The sequence below is a fragment of the Mustela nivalis genome, assembly GCF_964662115.1.
Source record: "Mustela nivalis genome assembly, chromosome: 8".
Taxonomy (NCBI): domain Eukaryota; kingdom Metazoa; phylum Chordata; class Mammalia; order Carnivora; family Mustelidae; genus Mustela; species Mustela nivalis.
Genome location: NC_139027.1, coordinates 89,270,827 through 89,291,454, shown reverse-complemented (window position 1 = coordinate 89,291,454; position 20,628 = coordinate 89,270,827). Strand labels below are relative to the sequence as shown.

At 41.5% G+C, this 20,628-nt stretch overlaps 1 protein-coding gene across 11 annotated transcripts in view; it reads left to right on the top strand.

Annotated features, from left to right (window-relative positions):
* The window catches only part of NINL (ninein like), a 154,478-nt gene that overhangs the window by 55,809 nt on the left and 78,041 nt on the right, over window positions 1–20,628 (top strand). For all 11 annotated transcript variants that reach the window (XM_082744268.1, XM_082744267.1, XM_082744263.1 and 8 more), the window contains exon 2: window positions 15,465–15,658. In XM_082744268.1, the coding sequence (XP_082600394.1) occupies window positions 15,476–15,658 (183 nt within the window). In that variant the 5' untranslated portion in view covers window positions 15,465–15,475. The remainder of the gene's footprint in view (window positions 1–15,464; window positions 15,659–20,628) is intronic.

Below are 20,628 nucleotides of genomic sequence, written 5' to 3'. Positions count from 1 at the left end.
CAGTCACTTTTCTGCTTGTAGAAATCCAGATATATATGCTTACATCTCAGGCTAATTTCGTGGGTGTTCAATATGGTTTGATAGATATCCAGCTAAGTTCAGGGACCGGTTAAAATGGGGTCCCCTTCTCCACTGTCTTGCCTCCTTCCCCATTTGTACTAAGATGTTTATTTATTTCCCCCATTATTTAATCAGATGGTTCATTTTCTTGAGTTTTAAGAGTTATTTGTATATTTTGAGTAACAGTCCTTTATCTGACATATCATCTGCAAATATTTTCTCCTACTCTGTGGGCTTGTCTTTTATTTCCCTTAATGGTGTCTTTCCTAGAGCACAAGTTTTTTATTTTAATATTGAAGTCCAGCCAATCAGTTATTTCTTTTATGAATCATGCCTTTGGCATTATATCTCCTTCATTTTTAAGGATGATTTTTACTGGATATAGAATTCTTGGTTGACCTCCTTTTTCTTTCACCACTTCAAATATGTCATCTTGCTGCCTTCTGATCATGCTTTCTGATGAGGAGTTAGCTGTTAATCTTTTTGAGGATTCCTTGCTGCTTAAAAGATTCTTGCTTTCCAAATTTTCCATGTCCTTACTAGCACTTACCATTACATGTCTTTTTTTATAATAGCCAACCTAAATACTCTAAGTAGTATCTCATTGTGTTGTTGATCTGCATTTCTCTGATGGCTAAAGAGGTTAAACATGTTTGGTCATTTATGACTCTTCTTTGGAAAAATAGCTATTCAGATCCTTTGTCCATTTTTTAATTGGGTTATTTGTGCTTTTATTATAGAGCTGTAAGTGTTCATTTTGTATTCTAAACCTGATTACCTTATCAGATACAGAATTTGAAAATGTTTTTTTTTCTCTTCATTTTCTTGGTAGTGACCTTTGCCATAAAACAGGTTTTGAGATTTTAGTTAAGTCCGTTTTTCTGGCTTTTTTTTTCTTTTGTTGCTTCTGGTTTTGATGGTCTAATGAAAGATATGACATTGCCTAATCAAAGATCATTTACTCCTTTAGAAGAGTTACTCTTCTGCTTTCTTCTAAGTGTTTTATAGTTTTAGCTGTTACAATTTAGTTTTTAATTAGTTTTTGTATATGATATACGATAAGTAGGGATTCCCCTTCAGTCTTTTGCATGTGTCTCTCCAGTTGTCCCAGTACCATATGTTGAAAAGACTTGTCTTTTCCCATTGAATTGTTTTGACTCCTTTGTTAAAATCAATTGACTATAAGTGTGAGTTTTTATTTCTTGCCTGTAAATATTATTCCATTGGTCAGATTGTCTCTCTGTTTGCCAGTACCATGCTGTCTTGGCTACTGTACCTTTGTGGAAAGTTTTGAAATTGGGAAGTGTGAATCCTCCAACTTTTTCATTCTTTTCTAAGATTGTTTTGGGTATTCTGGGTCCCTTTTATTTCCTACAAATTTTAAGATCAGCTTGTCAATTTCTTTAAAGAAGCCAACTGAAATTTTGATAGGGATTGTGCTAAATCTGTACACCAGTTTAGAGAGTATTGCCATTTAACAATATTAAGAAATGGGATGTTGTCCACAATAGCCAAACTATGGAAAGAGGATAGATGTTCATCAACAGATGAGTGGATAAAGAAGATGTGGTGTATATATACAACGGAATACTATGCAGCAATAAAAAAAAATCTTGCAGTGATGTGGATGGAACTAGAGGGTATTATGCTAAGCAAAATAAGTCAATCAGAGAACGTCAATTATCATGTGATCTCTCTGATATGAGGAATTTGAGAGGTAGAGCAAGGCTTCATGGGGGGAAGGGAGGGGAAAATGAAACAAGATGGGACTGGGGAGGGAGACAAACCATAGAGTCGCTTAATCTCAGGAGACAAACTGAGGGTTGCTGGGGGGGGGTGGGGGGGTGGGGTGGAGGGATCATGGACATTGGGGAGGGTATACACTATGGTGAGTGCTATGAATTGTTTAAGACTGATGAGTCATAGACCTGTACCCCTGGGGCAAATAATACATTATATGTTAATGAAAAAAAAGAGAGAGAGAGAGAAATGGGATGTTGTGTTATTTTTCCTAGGGCTGTTTTCTCTTTTCCTAGGGCTGCTGTACAAATGACCACAAACTATGTGGCTTAAAACAACATGAAGTCATTCTCTTATAGTCACAGAAGCCAGAAGTCCAGAAGGTATTGACAGGGTCACTCTCTCTGCAGATTCTAGGGATACATTAGTCCAGTCTTTCCCTCTGTGGTCACATTGCCTCCTCTTCTTCCAAAACTCCTCTTCCTGTCTCTAAAGACACATGTGATTGCATTAAGTCTCACCTAGATAATTTAAGATAAGTTCATTTGGGGTCTCTAGCTATAGCCCTGGCACAAATATAAGTCTGTGTGGCTATAAAAAATCTTTAGAACTGAGAAGCTATTGATCAAAGGGTACAAAGTTGTTATGTAAGATGTGTAGGCCTGCAGATCTAACATATACCATGATGACTATAGCTGTAATAAAACTTTTTAGAATAGTGGAAATTTGCTAAGAGAATAGGTTTCAGGTGCTAATATCACACACAAAATGGTAATTCTGAGGAGAAGGTATGTTAAGTGGTCGTATGTACTTTAAAATATAGATATGATTTTATGTATAATTTCCATTAAAAATTTAAAAATCTCTCCATCTGAAAGGAGAACCCTCCTACACTGCAAGCTGGTGCAGCCACTCTGGAAAACAGCATGGAGGTTCCTCAAAAAATTAAAAATAGAGCTGCCCTATGACCCAGCAATTGCACTACTGGGTATTTACCCTAAAGATACAAATGTAGTGATCCGAAGGGACACGTGCACCCAAATGTTTATAGCAGCAATGTCCGCAGTAGCCAAACTATGGAAAGAACCTTGATGTCCATCAACAGATGAATGGATAAAGAAGATGTGATACACACACACACACACACACACACACACACACACACAATGGAATACTATGCAACCATCAAAAGAAATGAAATCTTGCCATTTGCGACGATGTGGATGGAACTAGAAAGTATTATATTATACTTAGTGAAATAAGTCAATTGGAGAAAGACAACTATCATATGATCTCCCTGATATGAGGAAGTGGAGATGCAACGTGGGGGGTTTGTGGGGTAGGAAAAGAATAAATGAAACAAGGTGGAATTGGGAGGGAGACAAATCACAAGAGACTCTTAATCTCACAGAACAAAATGAGAGTTGCCGGGGTTAGGGGGGTAGGGAGAGGGTGGTGGGGTTATGGACATTGGGGAAGGTATGTGCTATGGTGAGTGCTACAAAGTGTGTAAACCTGGTGATTCACAGAACTGTACTCCGGGGGCTTATAATACGTTATATGTTTATTTTTAAAAAAATCTCTTCATCTGTCGTCACGGAATAGCCATTTACCAGATTATCTATGTGTAGTTTACTTTGAAAGTTGCGGACAACTACCTGGTTTGTGTAGCAGTACAGGTGTGTATGCAGCCCCAGGCTCATGCGTTTGTGTAGCGGCAGAGATGCCGGTGTTTATTCCGTACCTGCCATGTGCCAGACACTGGAATCAGTAATTGACACGTAAACAAGCTTAGCAGTAACTTTAATGTTCACAGTCTCCAAATGACATATGGAGGCACAGAGAAATGAAGTGACTGTTCAAGGTCACAGAGCTGGAAAATGCCCATAGTATAACGAGACTGACACTAGAGTCTGCCATCACTGTATGCCATAGTCTCTTCTTTAGGAGACCCCAGAAAAATAGGAGTTTTTTTGACAGTTCTAGAATTTTTTTTTTAAGTTTTTTTTTTATTTGAGAGAGAGGGCAGGAGTGGGGTTAGGGGCAGGGAAGAGGAGAGGCAGGCTCCCTGCTGAGCACAGGGACCCCTGAGCTGAAGGCAGATGCTTAACTGACTGAGCCAATGAGGGGCCCCTGGATAGTTGTAGAATTTGATATTCTTATAATTTTTAATGTATCTGCTTTGTAGGAAAAGCAAATATTAAATGAAGTATGTGGTTATTTTTACCCTGTTGGAACTGGAAAATCCCTTTGATAAAAAAAAGGTAGAAAAAGAAGAAATATCTTCTTCTGAGATATTTTGGACCCATGTAGGCAAAGTGAATACATAGTATAAATTTTGAAAAATAAGAAAAAGCCATGAAAAGAATTAACGCTGAAATTAATCCTAAAAGCTTAGAACTGCCAAAGTATGAAGGTTGATTAAAAAGCACAAGGCTGTTTTAAAGTGGTACTGAGGTCTGCTCTAGTGGAACCCAAGGACAGGCTTTAATATTTTAAAAGGATTGTAACATCTTTCCAGATAAAGAATGAACCCATCTAGAATGGCTGCCCTTGGTCCCATTCATTCTGAGAGAGCAGGTTTTTATGGAGGTCTTTGTTTGAATTGCTTCCTGTTGCAACACAATCCTCTGGACCCTCAAAGATCAGCAAACTTAGCTACTGCTGAAAGACCACCATTCTCTTCTCTATCCTCAATACTCAGTGAGTTTCTAGGGGCACAGATTAAATTCCCTCCTCTCTGTGTATCAATTAAATGCAAACCAACACCTTGCTCTGTTGGCCTCCAGACGGCTGCGTTATCCTGCAAAGTGTGGGCCAGGGACCTCTGTCTCAGGGCCAATATCTGGTTTGCGTCGGAGCAGGTTTTTCTTCCCCAGGTAAAAACAGCATTTTGTTTCACCTGGTAGCAAAGTTTATGCTCATATTTTGAATTAAGCTTTATAGCTTGAGAATAATTGAAATTCTACTGATTCCAATTTCAGAAGAATAAAACCTTGAGAAACCAGGTGTTCCTCATTATCTGGAATATTGTCCCCAGTCCTGTAGTCAGCTACTGAATGGGACCAGGTTTTCAGGTGGTTTTGCTGTGCAAACATTTTATGCGTATGTGGAATGCAAAGGAAGATTAATTCCATTTAGGTGAAGAGGAAACTGAAGAGGCCCTTGAACCCTGGGGACTGTTTATTATTTATAACAACCACTCTGCTTGAGGCTTGTACTTAACAAGTGAGTAGGGGAGCAAGCAGGACACCACGGGTGGGCAGTCCTGGACAGATGGGTCCTGGGGGACCATGGCAGGGTCTGCTTGAGCAGGCAAAGAAGTCTATCCCTGTGTTTCTTTCCTCCTTCCCCAGGAGTCTGTGGAAGGATTACAGGGGAAGGGGTGTTCTGGCTCCTGGCCTCACACAGAGAGGACTTAGGAAGTGTAAACAGAAGATTCCCCCCAGCTTCTGTGCTGTAGGGCCCCTGTGGGGTTAGGGCTGCTTCTTATCCCCTTAGGTTGATGGCTCAGGCTGGGAGGGAAGGACTGAGGAAGAGGCAGTTTTTCAGTGAGGCATTTGTAGAAATAGAATTTGAGCATCATGAAAACTGGGAACCTGGTAACCTTGGTTTGGGAACCAAAATTCTAATGCTGTTAGTGGTGAAATTATAAGGATCATTAAGGCTAAGCCGCTATTTCTGTGTATCTAGCCCCTGTCATTTTCTATCACTGTCCCCTCAGCAGCAGCAAAGCAGAATGTGAGAAGGGAAATTGCCCAGCAGGAGAAGTGTTTGACTCCAGTCTGGAACTCTGTCCTATGGGGCCCGTGGAAGGCTGCTCTGGACGGTAAATAGGGCAGAGCCTCCCAAGGTCGCCACACCTGTCCTGTGGCTGTGCCTTCCCACTTCCTCCACTCCCTCTGCCACAGTCCAGGGCTGTTACTTGGATGGCACCTCCACCTTGAGGCTTCCCTGCCACCCCTGCCTGATGGCCACATCCAAATGTGGCCATGTACCAAGTTTGGCTTTAGAGAGAGGTTCATGTTTTCTTGGTTTGTACTTACTTACTTTTTAATAGACTTAATCCTTGTTTTTTTTCCAGATGCTCTATCAGCTCTGTGAGAAACCTACCCATTTGTTGTTTTCCAGCTGGACACACATACACAATACCCCATGGGTTGTTCTTGTTGTTGGTTTTGTGTGGGTTGCCCTCTGGCCTGCCCCACGATGGCTCTCCCAAGAGTCTTCGTCACGTGCATGGGAGTCAGATCCGAGCTCCTGCCTCTTCCTCTTTCTCATTTTGCTGAAGTACATGTCAGTAGCTTCCAGAGGAGGTTGAAAGTGGTCTTGACTTGGGATGTCATGTCAGGGCCTGGTTTCACGAGAGCTCTTGGTCTTGCTGCCAACAGCACCTGTTGGTTCTGCTGCCCAGGGCTGTGAGTGTGGGAGTGTTCTTTCTTTCTTTCTTTTTTAAAGGATTTTATTTATTTATTTGACAGACAGAGATCACAAGTAGGCAGAGAGGCAGGCAGAGAGAGAGGAGGAAGCAGGCTGCCTGCCGAGTAGAGAGCCCGATGTGGGGCGCGAACCCAGGACCCTAAGATCATAACCTGAGCTGAAGGCAGAGGCTCTAACCCACTGAGCCACCCAGATGTCCATGGGAGTGCTCTTTCTTATCTGGACGCTTTGAGGACTTGTTGGTTGGTTGGTTGGTTGGTTGGTTGGTTGGTTGGTTGGTTCAGAAATTTCACGAGGATTTACTTAGGTGGCCTCAACTTTTATTTTATTGCTTGAAAATAAAATATGGAGAAAAGAAAAGGATTTACTTAGGTGTGAGATTTTATTTTTTGTCCTACATGATGGGAGTTAGCCATCTGTCTACTTGGAAAATTCTTATATTATTCCTGTAATTTGCCTTCCCTTCAGCTGGTTCCCTTTCCTGGACGTTTAGAGGATGCCTGGAGCTTTGGGATTGATATTTGCTGTTGTTATGAAAGAGAAAATCCAGATAAAAGTGCTATAAACAGAGCCAGACAATTTCAGAAAGTAAGCCACCAAATTTTGAATTATTTTCTTTGTAAAAACTTTTTACTTTTAAATTTTAAATGTAGAAAGTACATAATAAAAAATTTACCCACTTAATCATTTTTAAAATGTATAGTTCAGCAGTGTTAACTATATTCACACATAGAGTAACACACCTGGAGAACTTTTTCTTCTTGTGACTATGAACCCTATACCCACAGAACAGTTCTTCCCCCTCACTACTCCTACCAGCCTCTGGCAACCACCACTCTACTTTCTGTCTCTGTGATTTGACTAAGCATGTATGTAAGTGGAATCACACAGTATTTGTCCTCTTGTGACTGGCAGAGTTCATTCAATATAACATTCTCAGGGTCCAGCCATGTTGTAGTGTGTAACAGAGGTAGTTTGTTTCTTTCTTTCTTTCTTTCTTTCTTTCTTTCTTTCTTTCTTTCTTTCTCTTTCTTTCTTTTTTTTTTAAAGATTCTATTTATTTATTTGACAGTGAGAGAGATCACAAGTAGACAGAGAGGCAGGTGGCAGGGGAGGGGGGAAGCAGTCTCCCCGCTGAGCAGAGAGCCTGATGCGGGGCTGGATCCCAGGACCCTGAGATCATGACCTGAGCCGAAGGCAGAGTCCTAACCCACTGAGCCACCCAGGTGCCCCGGGTTTCTTTCTTTTGAAGGCTGAATAATATTCCATTGTATAGATATACCACTTCCATTGTGTGGATGCTTCTGTGTTCTTCTGTCAATGGACATTTGGGCTCTTTCACCTCTTGGCTGTTGTGGATAATACTGTGGTGAACTTGGGTAAGCAAGTATCTCTAAGATCTTGCTTTCAGTTCCTTTGGATGTATACCTGGAATGGAATTGCTGGATCATATGGGTTTTAGTTTTAGAGTTTTGAGTACCCTTCATACAGTTTTCCGGAGTGGCGGTACCATTTTACATGCTCACCAACATTGCTGTGTACTGTTCCAGCTTCTCCACATCCTCACCAATGCTTGTTTTCTGTTTTGTTCTTTTATAGTGGCCATCCTAATAGGTGTGACATAGTATGCATTTCTCTCACGATGAGAGATGTTGAGCCTTTGCATATGGTTGGCCATTTGTCAGCCATTTGTATATTGTCTTTGGAGAAATATCTCTTCAAGACAATTGCCCATTTTTTAATGGGGTCACTTATTTTTTGTTATTGAGTTGTAAGAATTCTTTATATGTTCTAGTTACTAACCTTCTATCAGATATGGTTGACAATTACTTTCTGCCATTCACTATATAAACTGCTTTTCACTGTTGACTTTTTTCTTCAATGTGCAGAAGTTAAGTTTGATATAGTACCATCTGCCTATTTTTGCTTTTGTTGTCTGTGCTTTTGTAAGGAACCATTCCCAAATCTAACATCATGAAATTTTTCCTCTGTGTTTTCTTTTTAGAGTATTAGAGTTTTATAGTTGTAGATCTTAATTTAGATCTTGAATCTATTGTCAGTTTTTTGTGTATAGTATAAGGTAAGGGTCAAATTCATTCTTTTGCATGTGGATATCCTGTTTTTGCAACACTATTTATAGAAGAGACAGTCTTTTCCTTGTCATATGGTCTCATCTCCTTACTGTTTATTTATGTAAAGATTTTATTTATTTATTTATTTATTTATTTATTTATTTATTTGAGAGAGAACAAGTGGGGAGGTGAGGGAGGAGCAGGCTTCGCACTGAGCAGGGATCCTGATGCAAGGCTTGATTCTAGGACCCCAAGATCATGACCCAAGCCAAAGGCAGATGCTTAACTGATTCAGCCACCTAGTCACCCCTCCTTCCTATTTAGATATACTTTATGGAAGATTTTCTTCTGTGTCTTCCAGTCTTGCCACTGGATTTTTTTTTACAACTATAATATGTCAGTGTCCCAGAAACCTCCCTTGGTGTCCTTATCATTCCTTTGTCTAGCACTCTCGTTTCTTTGATAACTTTAAATGATTTTCCTTTATGTCCTTCTGGATATTCATTTCTCTTTCTGTGTGTTGGGTGGTGGGGTAAGGCGTGTGCACTTCTTGGGTCTCCCCTCCTGCAAACATCACCTCCCCATTCACTACCTCCAGATTACAGCAAATGAGGGGTATATGTGTGAACATCGGAATTTTGAGGCCCCCATTCAGGCTTCTTTACTACTTCTGTCATTCTGTGGTCTTGTCACACCAGCCCTTTCCTGAGACACCTAAATGTAGGGGAAGACATGCACTGGCAGGCTAGACCTATGCCTGGGCCATGCTTTCCAGCTGAAGGTGGCTTTGCAGTTCTTCCAAGCCATCCTGACCAGTGTTGCCTTCTGTTCCACCACTTAGGTTTGTTATGTGGTATTGCAGAAGCTGCAGAAAGACTCCTCCCACATCTTGGAATGGGAGGAGGGCAAATTCCACAGGGTGTACAGGAATAGAGGCAGTGCCTCCTTTTCCCCTTTGTTTTGAAAACAGGGCTGGACATCATCCTTGGTGGGGGGTTAGGAAATGTCTTAACAGATTGTGACTGAAAGATCTTTTTTGTCCGACTGGTAGAGCTGCTGTGCCTGAATCACACCATTTGCCTCTTCCCACCTGGCTGGTAGATGAAGCACCTGCTCTCTTGGGGCAGTGGCTCAGATTCACAGGGATGAGGGAAATGAGAGGAAAGGAATGTTTCTGAATGGCCGAGAACTCTACTGTGCATTGAGCAGAACAAAGTGTAACCCAGGTGACATGGGATTGAGTGTGTGGGCCCCTCCCCTGCATCCACCCATTCGTGGAGGCATGTGGACAGACCAGTAAGTTCTCTCACTAGGAGGGCTAGCTTGTCATTGCTTCTGGGAGGACCCCTCTGAGCTCTTTACCCTTCAGCTCCCACATCTGAATTCTGCCCAATCCTGGAATCCTGGGGCAGGAGATCAGACAGGGAGGCCACAGGTTTGACAGGTCCAGTGTGATGTGGGAACACATGCGGGTTTGCTGGGCCTTGATCTCCCTGTTATCTCCTCTGTGACAGTCCAGGTACTGGGAAGGTTCTTAAACTTACCTGGCCTCCTGAGAAATGCCCCCGTCACCTGGGTGAATGCTCTAGAGAGTGCTCCCTTCTCTCCCCCTGCTTTGTATCTCCTCCTACGTCTGACCTGTACTGGAGGAGCCTAGGATGCGGCAGCCCTGAGATTAAGTGGACCCATAATGCTGGTGACCTCCCCTTTGAGATTGCTAAATTGCAGCATCCTGTATTGCTCTTGCTTAAATGGGCTCATCAGAGAATGTCTAGCATAAAAGGGCAAACCTAAAACATTTCAGGCATTTGATAGTGTGCACAACAGACCTGCCCTGAGGTCAGCTCTGGGAATGTAGGAGGTGCTGCTGGAACCCTTCTTGAGTCCCTGTCTGTCTGCCTTGTGGCCTAGAGAGCAGATGGGTTGTGGAGCTTGGGGGGACTATGCCAGTCACTCCCTCCTGCTCATGGGTCACTGGATGGCAACCTGGTGGCGTGTGCATTTGGCCTGTTTCCCATTTACATTTTCTTGATTTTCTTCTGACCCCCTAAGGTCCTGCTTTGCCCTCACTGTCCTTTATTGTTACTGATGTGTTTTCCCTTGGAAGATATGTGGCCTCTCAGAAGGGTTCTCTAGAAGCTGTTTCATAAGCTGGCATGTGGGGGAGACCTAAAAGCCTACCAGACACTGCACCAGCCTCGCTGTAGACAGAGGGGACTGTTCTACTTCCCTGAAATGTGCTTCTGGCACTCAGCCTTCTGTGAGGGCTTGGTCCCTGTTTTCAGTACAGGTCCTGAAATCCATTAGTGTTTTACTGAGGGAAGGTTTTCTTTGCATTCTCACCCCATAGGCTCATTGTGAGTACACTGGATGTTCTGCTGTGAGCTGACAAAGATGGGGGCCTGATGCTGTGGGAGCAGGGGCTGTTGGAAGAGGTTATGCTGCTCTCCCCAAAACTGGGGCCCTGCTGGCCTGCTAAGTCTGTGGGCTTTTTAGTTCTATAGAAGCTCCTCCTGTTCTGTGGAAATCCCCACCCAGGCTCAAAAGTGTGCATGTGTGCTCCCAGAGTAGATGAGGTAGAAGCAGCCTGGGCCTCCAGAGACAGCTCCAGACTTGGTGGGGCCTGGAGACCTTTGAAGATGAGCTGCAAACACAGCTCCTGTGGGTGATGAGGAAGGAGCTGCCACCCTTCTTTTTAAGTCTTGTTGCCTCTCTGGTGCCTGCAGTCTTGGTACTTGTTTTTTCTTTGTGCTGCTCTGTGTTTTAGCAAGGCTTTGGGATGTGGTGAGCAGTGGACCACCTTTTCACTAGGGGGAGACTCACCACCAGTGGGCCTTCCACACACAGCCTACACCTCCATGGGCAGCCAGGGCGCTTCTGCCGCCAGATTGAGACTCTCTTCCATTGTCTGTGTAGAAAGGGAAAGCTGCAACTCAACAGGAACTTAAATTCCTGTGGTGGAGAGAGAGCCCATCCACCCAGAGTGATGTGGATGCAGGACTTGCCTAGGCTGTGGATGCCAGGACTATGGCTGGGAAAGGAAGATGCTTCTTCTCTTCTTGCTCTGCCCCTGAGAAAACAGCCAAGTTTGCCTTCTCCAGGGACACTCCTGCACTGCCCGGGGCATGCTCCACAGAGCATGGCTTCATTTAGTCCCTTCTGGACTCATGAAGATGCCCCATGGGGTGTTTGCTGAGGAAGGTTTTGTAAGAGATGACCCTGGAGATACCCTGTATCTCTAAAACAGCCCTTGGGTAAGCTGTGTTACATCTCTGCACAGAAGAGCACAAGAGCATATAGTCATTTTTTTAAATGGAGAAGGCATGGAATAATCTCTCAGATGTTGTATATTTTTTAAAAGTTGTAAAATAGGGGTGCCTGGTGGCTCAGTGGGTTAAATCCTCTGCCTTCAGCTCAGGTCATGATCCCAGGGTCCTGGGATTGAGCCCCGCATCAGGCTCTCTGCTCAGCCGGGAGCCTGCTTCCTCCGCTCTTTCTCTCTGCCTCTCTGCCTACTTGTGATCTCTGTCAAATAAATTTAAAAAAAAAATCATAAAAAAAGAAAAGTTGTAAAATAATATGTATGGTGTTACACTTATGTAAAAATATGCATGTCTATGTGTGTTATGTATGTATACATATTCCTTGTAGACTTGGGAATAATTTCAAGCCTACACTCTAAGCAACGTTTACCTCTGGGAGTGGGGTTGGGCTTTTGTTTTGCTTTGTTTTTGTTTTCTTTATATACTTTTAATTGCTTGAATTGGTTATAACTAAAGGTAAATAGAAGAAATGGAAGATTTACTCATGATTTGCAGAGGTGGTGGGGGAAGGGGTATTGTTTGTAAGTAGGGCAACAGGAGGAGAGCTTGGGGTTGGGGGAGCATCAGGGAGATGTGGGTGTGGTAGGTTCTGTAGTCAGGGCTCCCTAGTCACTCCTTACCTTCCTCATCCCGATTCCTCTACCCTCTTTAATATACTGAATTTTGCCACTTGTCTTTCTCACTGTTATATTCTCCTGTTTACTTGTGGCTTATCAGAAACTAGCATTGGCAAATTGTATTGTATGTAGCTCACCACAGCTGGCTGTTGTCCACAAAAGGATGCAGCTCCCAACTCTGGGTGGGGACTCATCTTGGATGAGAAGCTTGACAGATGTCGAGTTAGGAAGCTCATTTAGTTTTCTGATTTATCCTTCATGTTTTTACATGTATATCTGTGTTTCTCGATGTTGTCTCTAATCATCTCAAAGCAGTCTGGGATAGGAGCATGTGTGTGTTCCCAGGTCCAGCTCTCCTTGCCATTTTTCCACTTCCCCGTGCTCCTGCTGAAGTGCCCGTGTAATTTGATGAGTGGATAGGGCAGGCTTGTTCTCCCTTTACTCCTGCACCCAACCTGAGGCCAGGAGCTGGTGTACTCATCCTCAGAGTAGACACTGGCAGTCTTTACACCTGATCAGCAGGTGTTCAGTCAGTCAGTCAGGAGCTCAGGGGAGGCAGTTCACCTTTTAAGAACATGGTAAAACATCACAATGAAGATTCTATTCAAAGTGAGTTTTTTTTTTTACTGACATTCATTGATTCTGTTGTTTTCCTGAGTAAAGTGATACTCTGGGCTTGGGGGGTTGATGTGAACAGATTCCAGTCCCTCATATAGTTTTTGTGCTGAGGGAGACTTCCCTACCCACATGGGTGATGGTGGTCAAATGGTGTCGACATTAAAAATTATATCTTTGGGGCGCCTGGGTGGCTCAGTGGGTAAGGGTCTGACTCTTGATTTCGGCTCAGGTCATGATCTCAGGCTCTTGAGATCCAGCCCCGTATCAGCCTCCACAATGGCTGTGGAGCCTGCTTAGGATTCTCTGTCTCCCCCTCCCCCTGCATTCCCCCCGCCCACATGCTTGCTCTCTCTCTCTCTTTTAGGAAGAATTATCTCTTTATTTAATTGGCATTTAGTGTGCAGTCTGTTATTAGTAAGAGATGTTGCTTCACTGTTTCATGTTTATAAATTAATTATTTGATTATTAATGAGCTTGATCAGTTTTCCATGCTTGTTTACTTATCATATTTCCTCTTTTCAGAGTTGTCCATGATCTGTGTCTGTGTCATTTACTTGTCAGAACAGTCCAGTATTGACAAGTTCATATGGTTCATCCTAATTCCTTTAGGACTTAAGTGTTTTCATGATTTAGCGACATTTTTCTAGTTATGCAGTGTTTCACTTTCTGTACCAATTTTTCAGAAATATAAAAATGTAGAAAATGGAAATGTGTAATACCATAAAATCATCTCTTATCACTTTGGTGTAGTTTTTACCTCCCTACTTCCTTTCCTCCCTCCCTTCCTTCTGCCTTCTTTTCTTCTCGTCTTGTTTCCTCTTCTTTTCTCTTCTCTTCTTCTCTTGCCTTCCTTTCCTTCCTTCCTCCCACAGAATTGCAGAAGTGTCTTGATAGAACTGTTCTAGATATAAATGAATATGTGAACTGACTAGTATGTATACTAGCTATTATTATTATAAAGTTTTTAATCCTGCCTTGATATTTTATCAATTGCATCTCCTGTCCTGTTAAGTATTCTTAAAAAATGTGTTTTTTAGGCCTATTGAATCTTCTGCCATATAATTATGCTGTAACTTAGCAAGCTATTTCCTTTCATTGGACATTTTATTTTCTTTTATTTATTTTCTTTTATGTCTTTGTCTGTAGCTCTGTTTCCCAAAGCTATAAGAATTTCTGTAAGGAATTTTATGTACATGAAATAAATAGGTAAGATAATACAATTATTTAAAAAATTTCTTGGCAAATGTGAAAAGTCTAGAATGTCTGGAAGGCATTTACTTGTCACTTTCTCAGCAACATGTGAAAGACCCTTCTTATGATATCCTCAGCTAACACTGGGGGGGGTGGTTATTCTTGATAATTTGTCAGTGACAAATAGTATCTTTGTTTTCATTTGGATATTTTTTGATGTGAACAGATATTTTTAGAACTTTTTAGAAGTTATTAACCATATATTTTTCTTTTTTTTAAAGATTTTATTTATTTATTTGTCAGACAGAGATCACAAATAGGCAGAGAGGTAGGCAGAGAGACAGGAGGAAGCAGGCTCCCTGCAGAGCACAGAAACCGATGTAGGGCTCGATCCCAGGACCCTGAGATCATGACCTGAGCTGAAGGCAGAGGCTTAACCCACTGAGCCACCCAGGCTCCCCTGTTTTTCTTCTTTTGTGATTAATCAACATCTATAAATTTTATTGTAGTTTCCATTTTTTATTAAAAATTTGGTAAAATTTATTTACATTTTTCCTTTTTAATATTTGTAATTGAATACTAATAAGGGAAAAATACTATAAGGGAAATTAGAGTGTATATATATATGTATATATACTTGCCAAAATATTCATAATTTGGGGGGAATAATTTTAGCTCTCTATTTTACATTTACCTCTTTTTTCTGATTATTCTACAATAGATAATTTTTAAATTTCTTTTCTTTCTTTTTTTTTTTTTAAAGATTTTATTTATTTATTTGACAGAGAGAGACACAGCAAGGGAGGAAACACAAGCAGGGGGAATGGGAGAGGGAGAAGCAGGCTTCCCACTGAGCAGAGAGCCTGATGCGGGGGTCGATCCCAGGACCCTGGAATCATGACCTGAGCCAAAGGCAGGTGTTTAATGACTGAGCCACCTGGGTGCTCCCTAGATAATTTTTTAAAAATTTCTTTAAAAGATTTATTTATTTAAAAGAGAGAGAGAGGGCAGGTGGAGGGGCAGAGGACAAGTAGACTCTCCATTGAGCAGGGAGCCTGCCATGGGGCTTGGTCACAGGACCCTGAAATCATGACCTGAAATGAAATCAATAGTTGAATGATTAACTGAGCCACTCAGGTGCCCCAATAATAGATATTTATCTTAAAGAACAAAGAGATTCTGGGGTTTGTGAACGGGGACTGGCTCCCTGGTCACATGCTTCTGGCCTCTCCTACAGAGGCCTCACATAAAACTGAGAGCACCTTGGATGCCTTTTCCCCTGTGCCCAGCCCCTACCTGCACCTGGGCCACCTTGCTGAGGCTCATCAGAGCAGTGAAAGAATGTGTGAGGTATGGCAGTAAGAGTGTACTCTTGATTTTCTTTTTTCCCCTGGCATGTCCAGCTTGCTATGGGATGGACGAAGAAGAAGAGAACCACTATGTTTCACAGCTCAGGGAAGTCTACAGCAGCTGTGACACAACAGGGACAGGCTTTCTGGACCGGGAGGAACTGACCCAGCTCTGCCTCAAGCTGCATCTGGAAAAGCAGCTGCCCATCCTTCTGCAAACACTTCTTGGAAATGACCACTTTGCCAGGGTGGGTATTTTTCTTCATTCTTATAAAGAAAAGCACAGAGTACTGTAGTTAACTGCAGGCATTTGAGAAATATCAGTGGACTAAAGACACACCAGAGTAGAGTTACTAGAAACTTGAACAGCGCTTTTCCTTCTGGGGACTCCTCCACTGAAGCAAGAGTTTCCTTCAGATTACTTTTTTTTGAAAGCATAGTTACTTCCAGACTTTGGTTTGGTTTAGTTTGTCCAGAAAGATGTTTGAGAGATTTTTTGGGTGTCAGGCATGGGGTGGAAGGCTGTATGGGTGGGAGGCAGGTGATTCACAAAAATAAAAGGATCTGTGGGCAGATGACACACTGGATGCCTTGAAGTGCCTTGAAGGCATGTTGTCCAGTAAAATGACAAAGCTTGCAATTCTTTCTAGCAGCTAGACAAAGCAAGTGCACACCACTGCTGCAGGAACAAAAGATACCTATATTCAGAGGTGTCCTGTGATTTCATCTAGGCCAGATAGAAAGTACTCTATCTCTGCTCCTTTTCACTAGGAAATTGAAGATCATCCAGAATGGTGATCTAGAACCTAGACCACAACTTGCTTTCCTGACAGAAATACTAAAAAGTACCTCCCGCCTTGTCCCTACTGCTTAATTATGTCTAGATATTAACTTGTGTCATAGAAGCAGTGTTGGTCGTCTTAACTTTGAAGAAAGAGGTTGTTGTTGTTGTTGTTTTTCCTGCCACAGAAATCAATGAAACTGTTTTTATTATCAAGTGAGAAAAAAAATCCAGCTTGCAGATATTTTTGAATTGGCTCTTGGACAAAAACAAATGAAGAAAACCAAGGAAAAAAACCCTCACTTCTGGTACAGGGAGAAAGTCCAGATGAACTGTACCTCTTGCTACTTCCCAATGCCTGTCAGTAGGATAATGTTACTCCCTCTTAGGGAGCTCTGCCTCAATTAAGCTGACCACACCCATTCTCTGTTTCTTTTTACTCTACTCCTGCCTTTTGGTTTTTTTGTGTTGTTGTTGTTGTTTTTAAGAACTTAAGAGTCAGGTGTATTTTTTAAAATATATTTTTAAAGATTTTATTTATTTATTTGAGAGAGAGAGAGAGCTAGAGAGAGAAAAAGAGCACACACACACACAGAGGGAGAGAGAGAAGCAGACTACTCATGAGCAGGGAGCCTGACTTGGGGCTCAATCCCAGGACCCCCAGGATCATACTTAACTGACTGAGCCACTCAGGCGCCCCAGGTGTATTTTTTTTAGGGATTTACTTATTCATTTGCGGGGTGGGGTGGGCAGAGGGAGAGGGAAGGAGAGTCAAGCAGACTCTGTGCTGAGCACAGAGCTAATGCAGCGTTTGATGTCATGACCCTGAGATCAGGATCTGAGCTGAAACCAGGTATCAGCCACTTAACTGACTGTAGCACCCAGGAGCCCCAAATCAGGTGTACTTTTTATAATGTTCAAACATCATAAAAAACATACATTGTGAAAATCAGCACTCTGGTTATTCAAGCAGTAAAAACAGATGATCTGGTTTTCTTGGTTATTTTTGGTAGTTGAGAAAATTCAAAACCAAAAGAATAACTTTGGGGTTCATATTCAGATGGGAGGTTCTGCTGATTGAACAGATCATCTCATTCCCAAGCCTTACCCTGCTTTGTTTTGTATGTGCAGAAGTGGTATAACATTTACTGATTTTTTTTTTTATTGACATATAATGTATTATCTGTTTCAGGGGTACAGGTCCATGATTCATCAGTCTTACACAATACACAGAACTATACCCTCCCCAGTGTCCATCACCCACCTACCCTATCCCCCTAACCCCCTCCCCTCCAGCAACCATAGTACAACATTTAGAAACTTCACATTGGGGCCCCTGGATGGCTCAGTTGGCCAAGTATCTGCCTTTGGCTCAGGTCATGATCCCAAGGTCCTGGGATCGAGTCCCACATTGGGCTCTGCTTCTCCCTCTGCCTCTCCCCTTGGCTTGTACTCTCTCTTTCGCTTACTCTCTCTCTCTCTCTTTCTCAAATAAATGAATAAAATCTTTAAAAAAAAAAAACATCAAATTATGATAGAAAAAAAAAGTTTAGTATTGGAACATCAGTAAGGAGAAAAAGTCAAGTTGGAATTGAGATTTCTGGCCTCCCCCACATCACATGTATCCCATAAAGCAGTTCCTTTGAGTTGTAATCCTTCTGGGAGGCTGGAAGTTTCTCCATACTTTTATGGGGAGGTGTGTTAGAAGGAGAGATAAGACAGTCATAAGCAAGGACAGGAGCCTAAACTTTTCTGATGAATGGTGGCACGTGGAAAAGATCTGTGGATGTTCATCCATCTTTGTGTCTGTCCCAACTCCATTCTCTTACAGCCATGATTTCTGTTTCCAAAAAGCAAGTCAGGTGTTGAGTAAATCAAGAAATAGCTTTGCTTCCATTAGTGCTCTTGAGTCTGACTTGAAGTTGTCCCCCCTTCCCTCTCTGTAACATTTCAAGAGCAGTGCCCACACCACCTGATGCCTCTAGGGACCTGCTCCACCCTACACTTTATACCATCTCCTCTGTGATAGTGCTCATGATGGATTATTTCTGCTGTCAGAGTTTTTATTGTTCCTCTGCCTCATCCCACAGAAAGGACATAGCTCACAGAGCCACCACTTAGGTGAAACCTTCTATAGGTGTTTTAGGGGAAGCTGGTGTCAAGCCATAAATATCCAGATAGTTGTCACCATTTTCTACAACAGAAACCAAATGGTGGAGATTTCAGGAGATTTCAGAGAAAAATCAAGAGAAATCTTTTATCCAGGAGAATTGATTGGCTTTTCAGTTCAAGTATCACACATCCAGTTTCCTTGTAGAAACTAACGTATATGACATCATGTAAATGTTGGTCATTGATACTTCAATTCAGTTACAAAAATGAAGGATAATATTAATTTGAATTAAAAAGATAATGTTTTAATTCATTGAAGTATGCTCATTTTTAATTCCTATTTCCTGTTAAAGAAACATCAAGGTCTGGTTTCAGGCCAGAAATTAATGTGGCCCAAGATTCCTGTGGAGTGTGGGAAATTCCCATGTGCATTTTATGTTATGTTCTCATGTTTCTTTATTAGTGGCAAGGATCTTACCTTTAGTATTTTAAATTTGGTTAGAAAGAGAATTTTACTCTCAAAAAATAATTATTTTTTAAATTGAAATATAGTTGACATACAATGTTACAGTAGTTTTAGATGTATACCATAGTGATTAGAAAAGTATATATGTTATGCTATGCTCACCACAGGTGTAACTACATCTGTCACCATATATTACTACAATATCATCAGTTATATTCTCTATGCTTTGCCTTTTATCCTCGTGAGTTACTCATTCCATGACTGGAAGCCTATATCTCCAACTTTCCTTCAACATTTTGTCCATCCTCCTACTACCTCTTCTTTGGCAACCATCAGTCAATTTGTTCTCTGTATTTTTGAGTCTGTTTTTGATTTTTGTTTGTTTATTCATTTGTTTTATTTTTTAGATTCTATTTTTTAAATGACCATAAGTGAAATCCTATGGCATTTGTCTTTCTGTACTTACTTCACTTAGCATAATACCCTCTGGGTCCATTCATGTTGACACAGATGATAAGATCTCATCCTTTCTTATGACTGAGCAGTATTCCTTTGTATACATATATCACATTTTCCTTATCCATTGTCTCTTGACAGACACTTGGGCTGCTTCTGTATCTTTGCTGTTGTAAATAATACTACTATAAACATAGGGGTGCATATACTTGAAAAAAAATTCTTAACATAGTGTTACTGATAATAATTTTAAAGTTGAAAGTGATTGCCAATCACAGGGCCTAACCTCTGTTTGTGATGAGTGAGTGTGAGATTATACAGAGATGACGGTGTGTCCTTTTTGGTGAAGCACCTGAATATTGTGGATTTGTTCTTCCCCCTTTATTGAGCTATGAAGAAAGAAAACTCAGAAACACAAGAATAATATCAGAATAATATCAGATAATATCCTGGGTGGCTCAGTTGTTTAAGTATCTGCCTTTGGCTCAGGTAATGATCCCAGGGCCCTAGGATGGAGCTCCATGGCAGGCTCCCTGCTCAGCAAGGGGTCTGTTTCTCCCTCTCCCTCTCCTTCCACCCCTTCCCCTGCTCATGTTTTCTTTCAATATTTCTGTCTCTCTCTCAAATAAATAAAATCTTTAAGAAAAAACAATAGTATCAGGTAAAATGGCAACACACTTGGCCATCAGATCCCACTACTGTTTAGTGGTTGGAAGAAAATCAGATGATAAGTATTATAAAAGACAAAAGAAATCTAAGATTAGATCAAGCAAAGTTGTCATTTCATTTTGCTTCCATATATTGAACAAGTATTTTTTTTAAAGATTTTATTTATTTATTTGTCAGAGAGAGCACAACCAAGAGGAGTGTCAGGCAGAGAGAAGCAGGCTCACCACTGAGCAGGGAGCCCCATGAGGGACTCCATCCCAGGATCCTGGGTTTATGACCTGAGCCAAAGGCAGACGCTAAACTGACTGAGCCATCCAGGTGTCCCTTCAACAGGTATTTTTGAGCACTTAATATGTGCTATGCAACATGCAGAAGCTAGGAACGTGATAATTGACGAAATATCATGTATATCTTCATATGAAATGAAGTCTATGCAAGATATTCATTCTAGTATTGATTCAAATAGCAAAAGATTGGGAAAAACCTTTTAAATATGAGATTGCTTAAATAAATTCTGCTAGATCCATCTGATGAAATTTATGCAGTCCTAAAAAAGTATGAATAGGCTTCAGACATTCTGGTAGTAGCAGGTTAGCACACTCAGGCTGACCTTCCAGTGAGGGCTACTGAAAAAGCTGAACAAAATCATAAAAACAAAGATCTTGAAAATGGTAAAGAGGAAATAAGTCAGTGAAGAATTACTGGTCTAAAAATCTGTAAGTCACACACTGAGA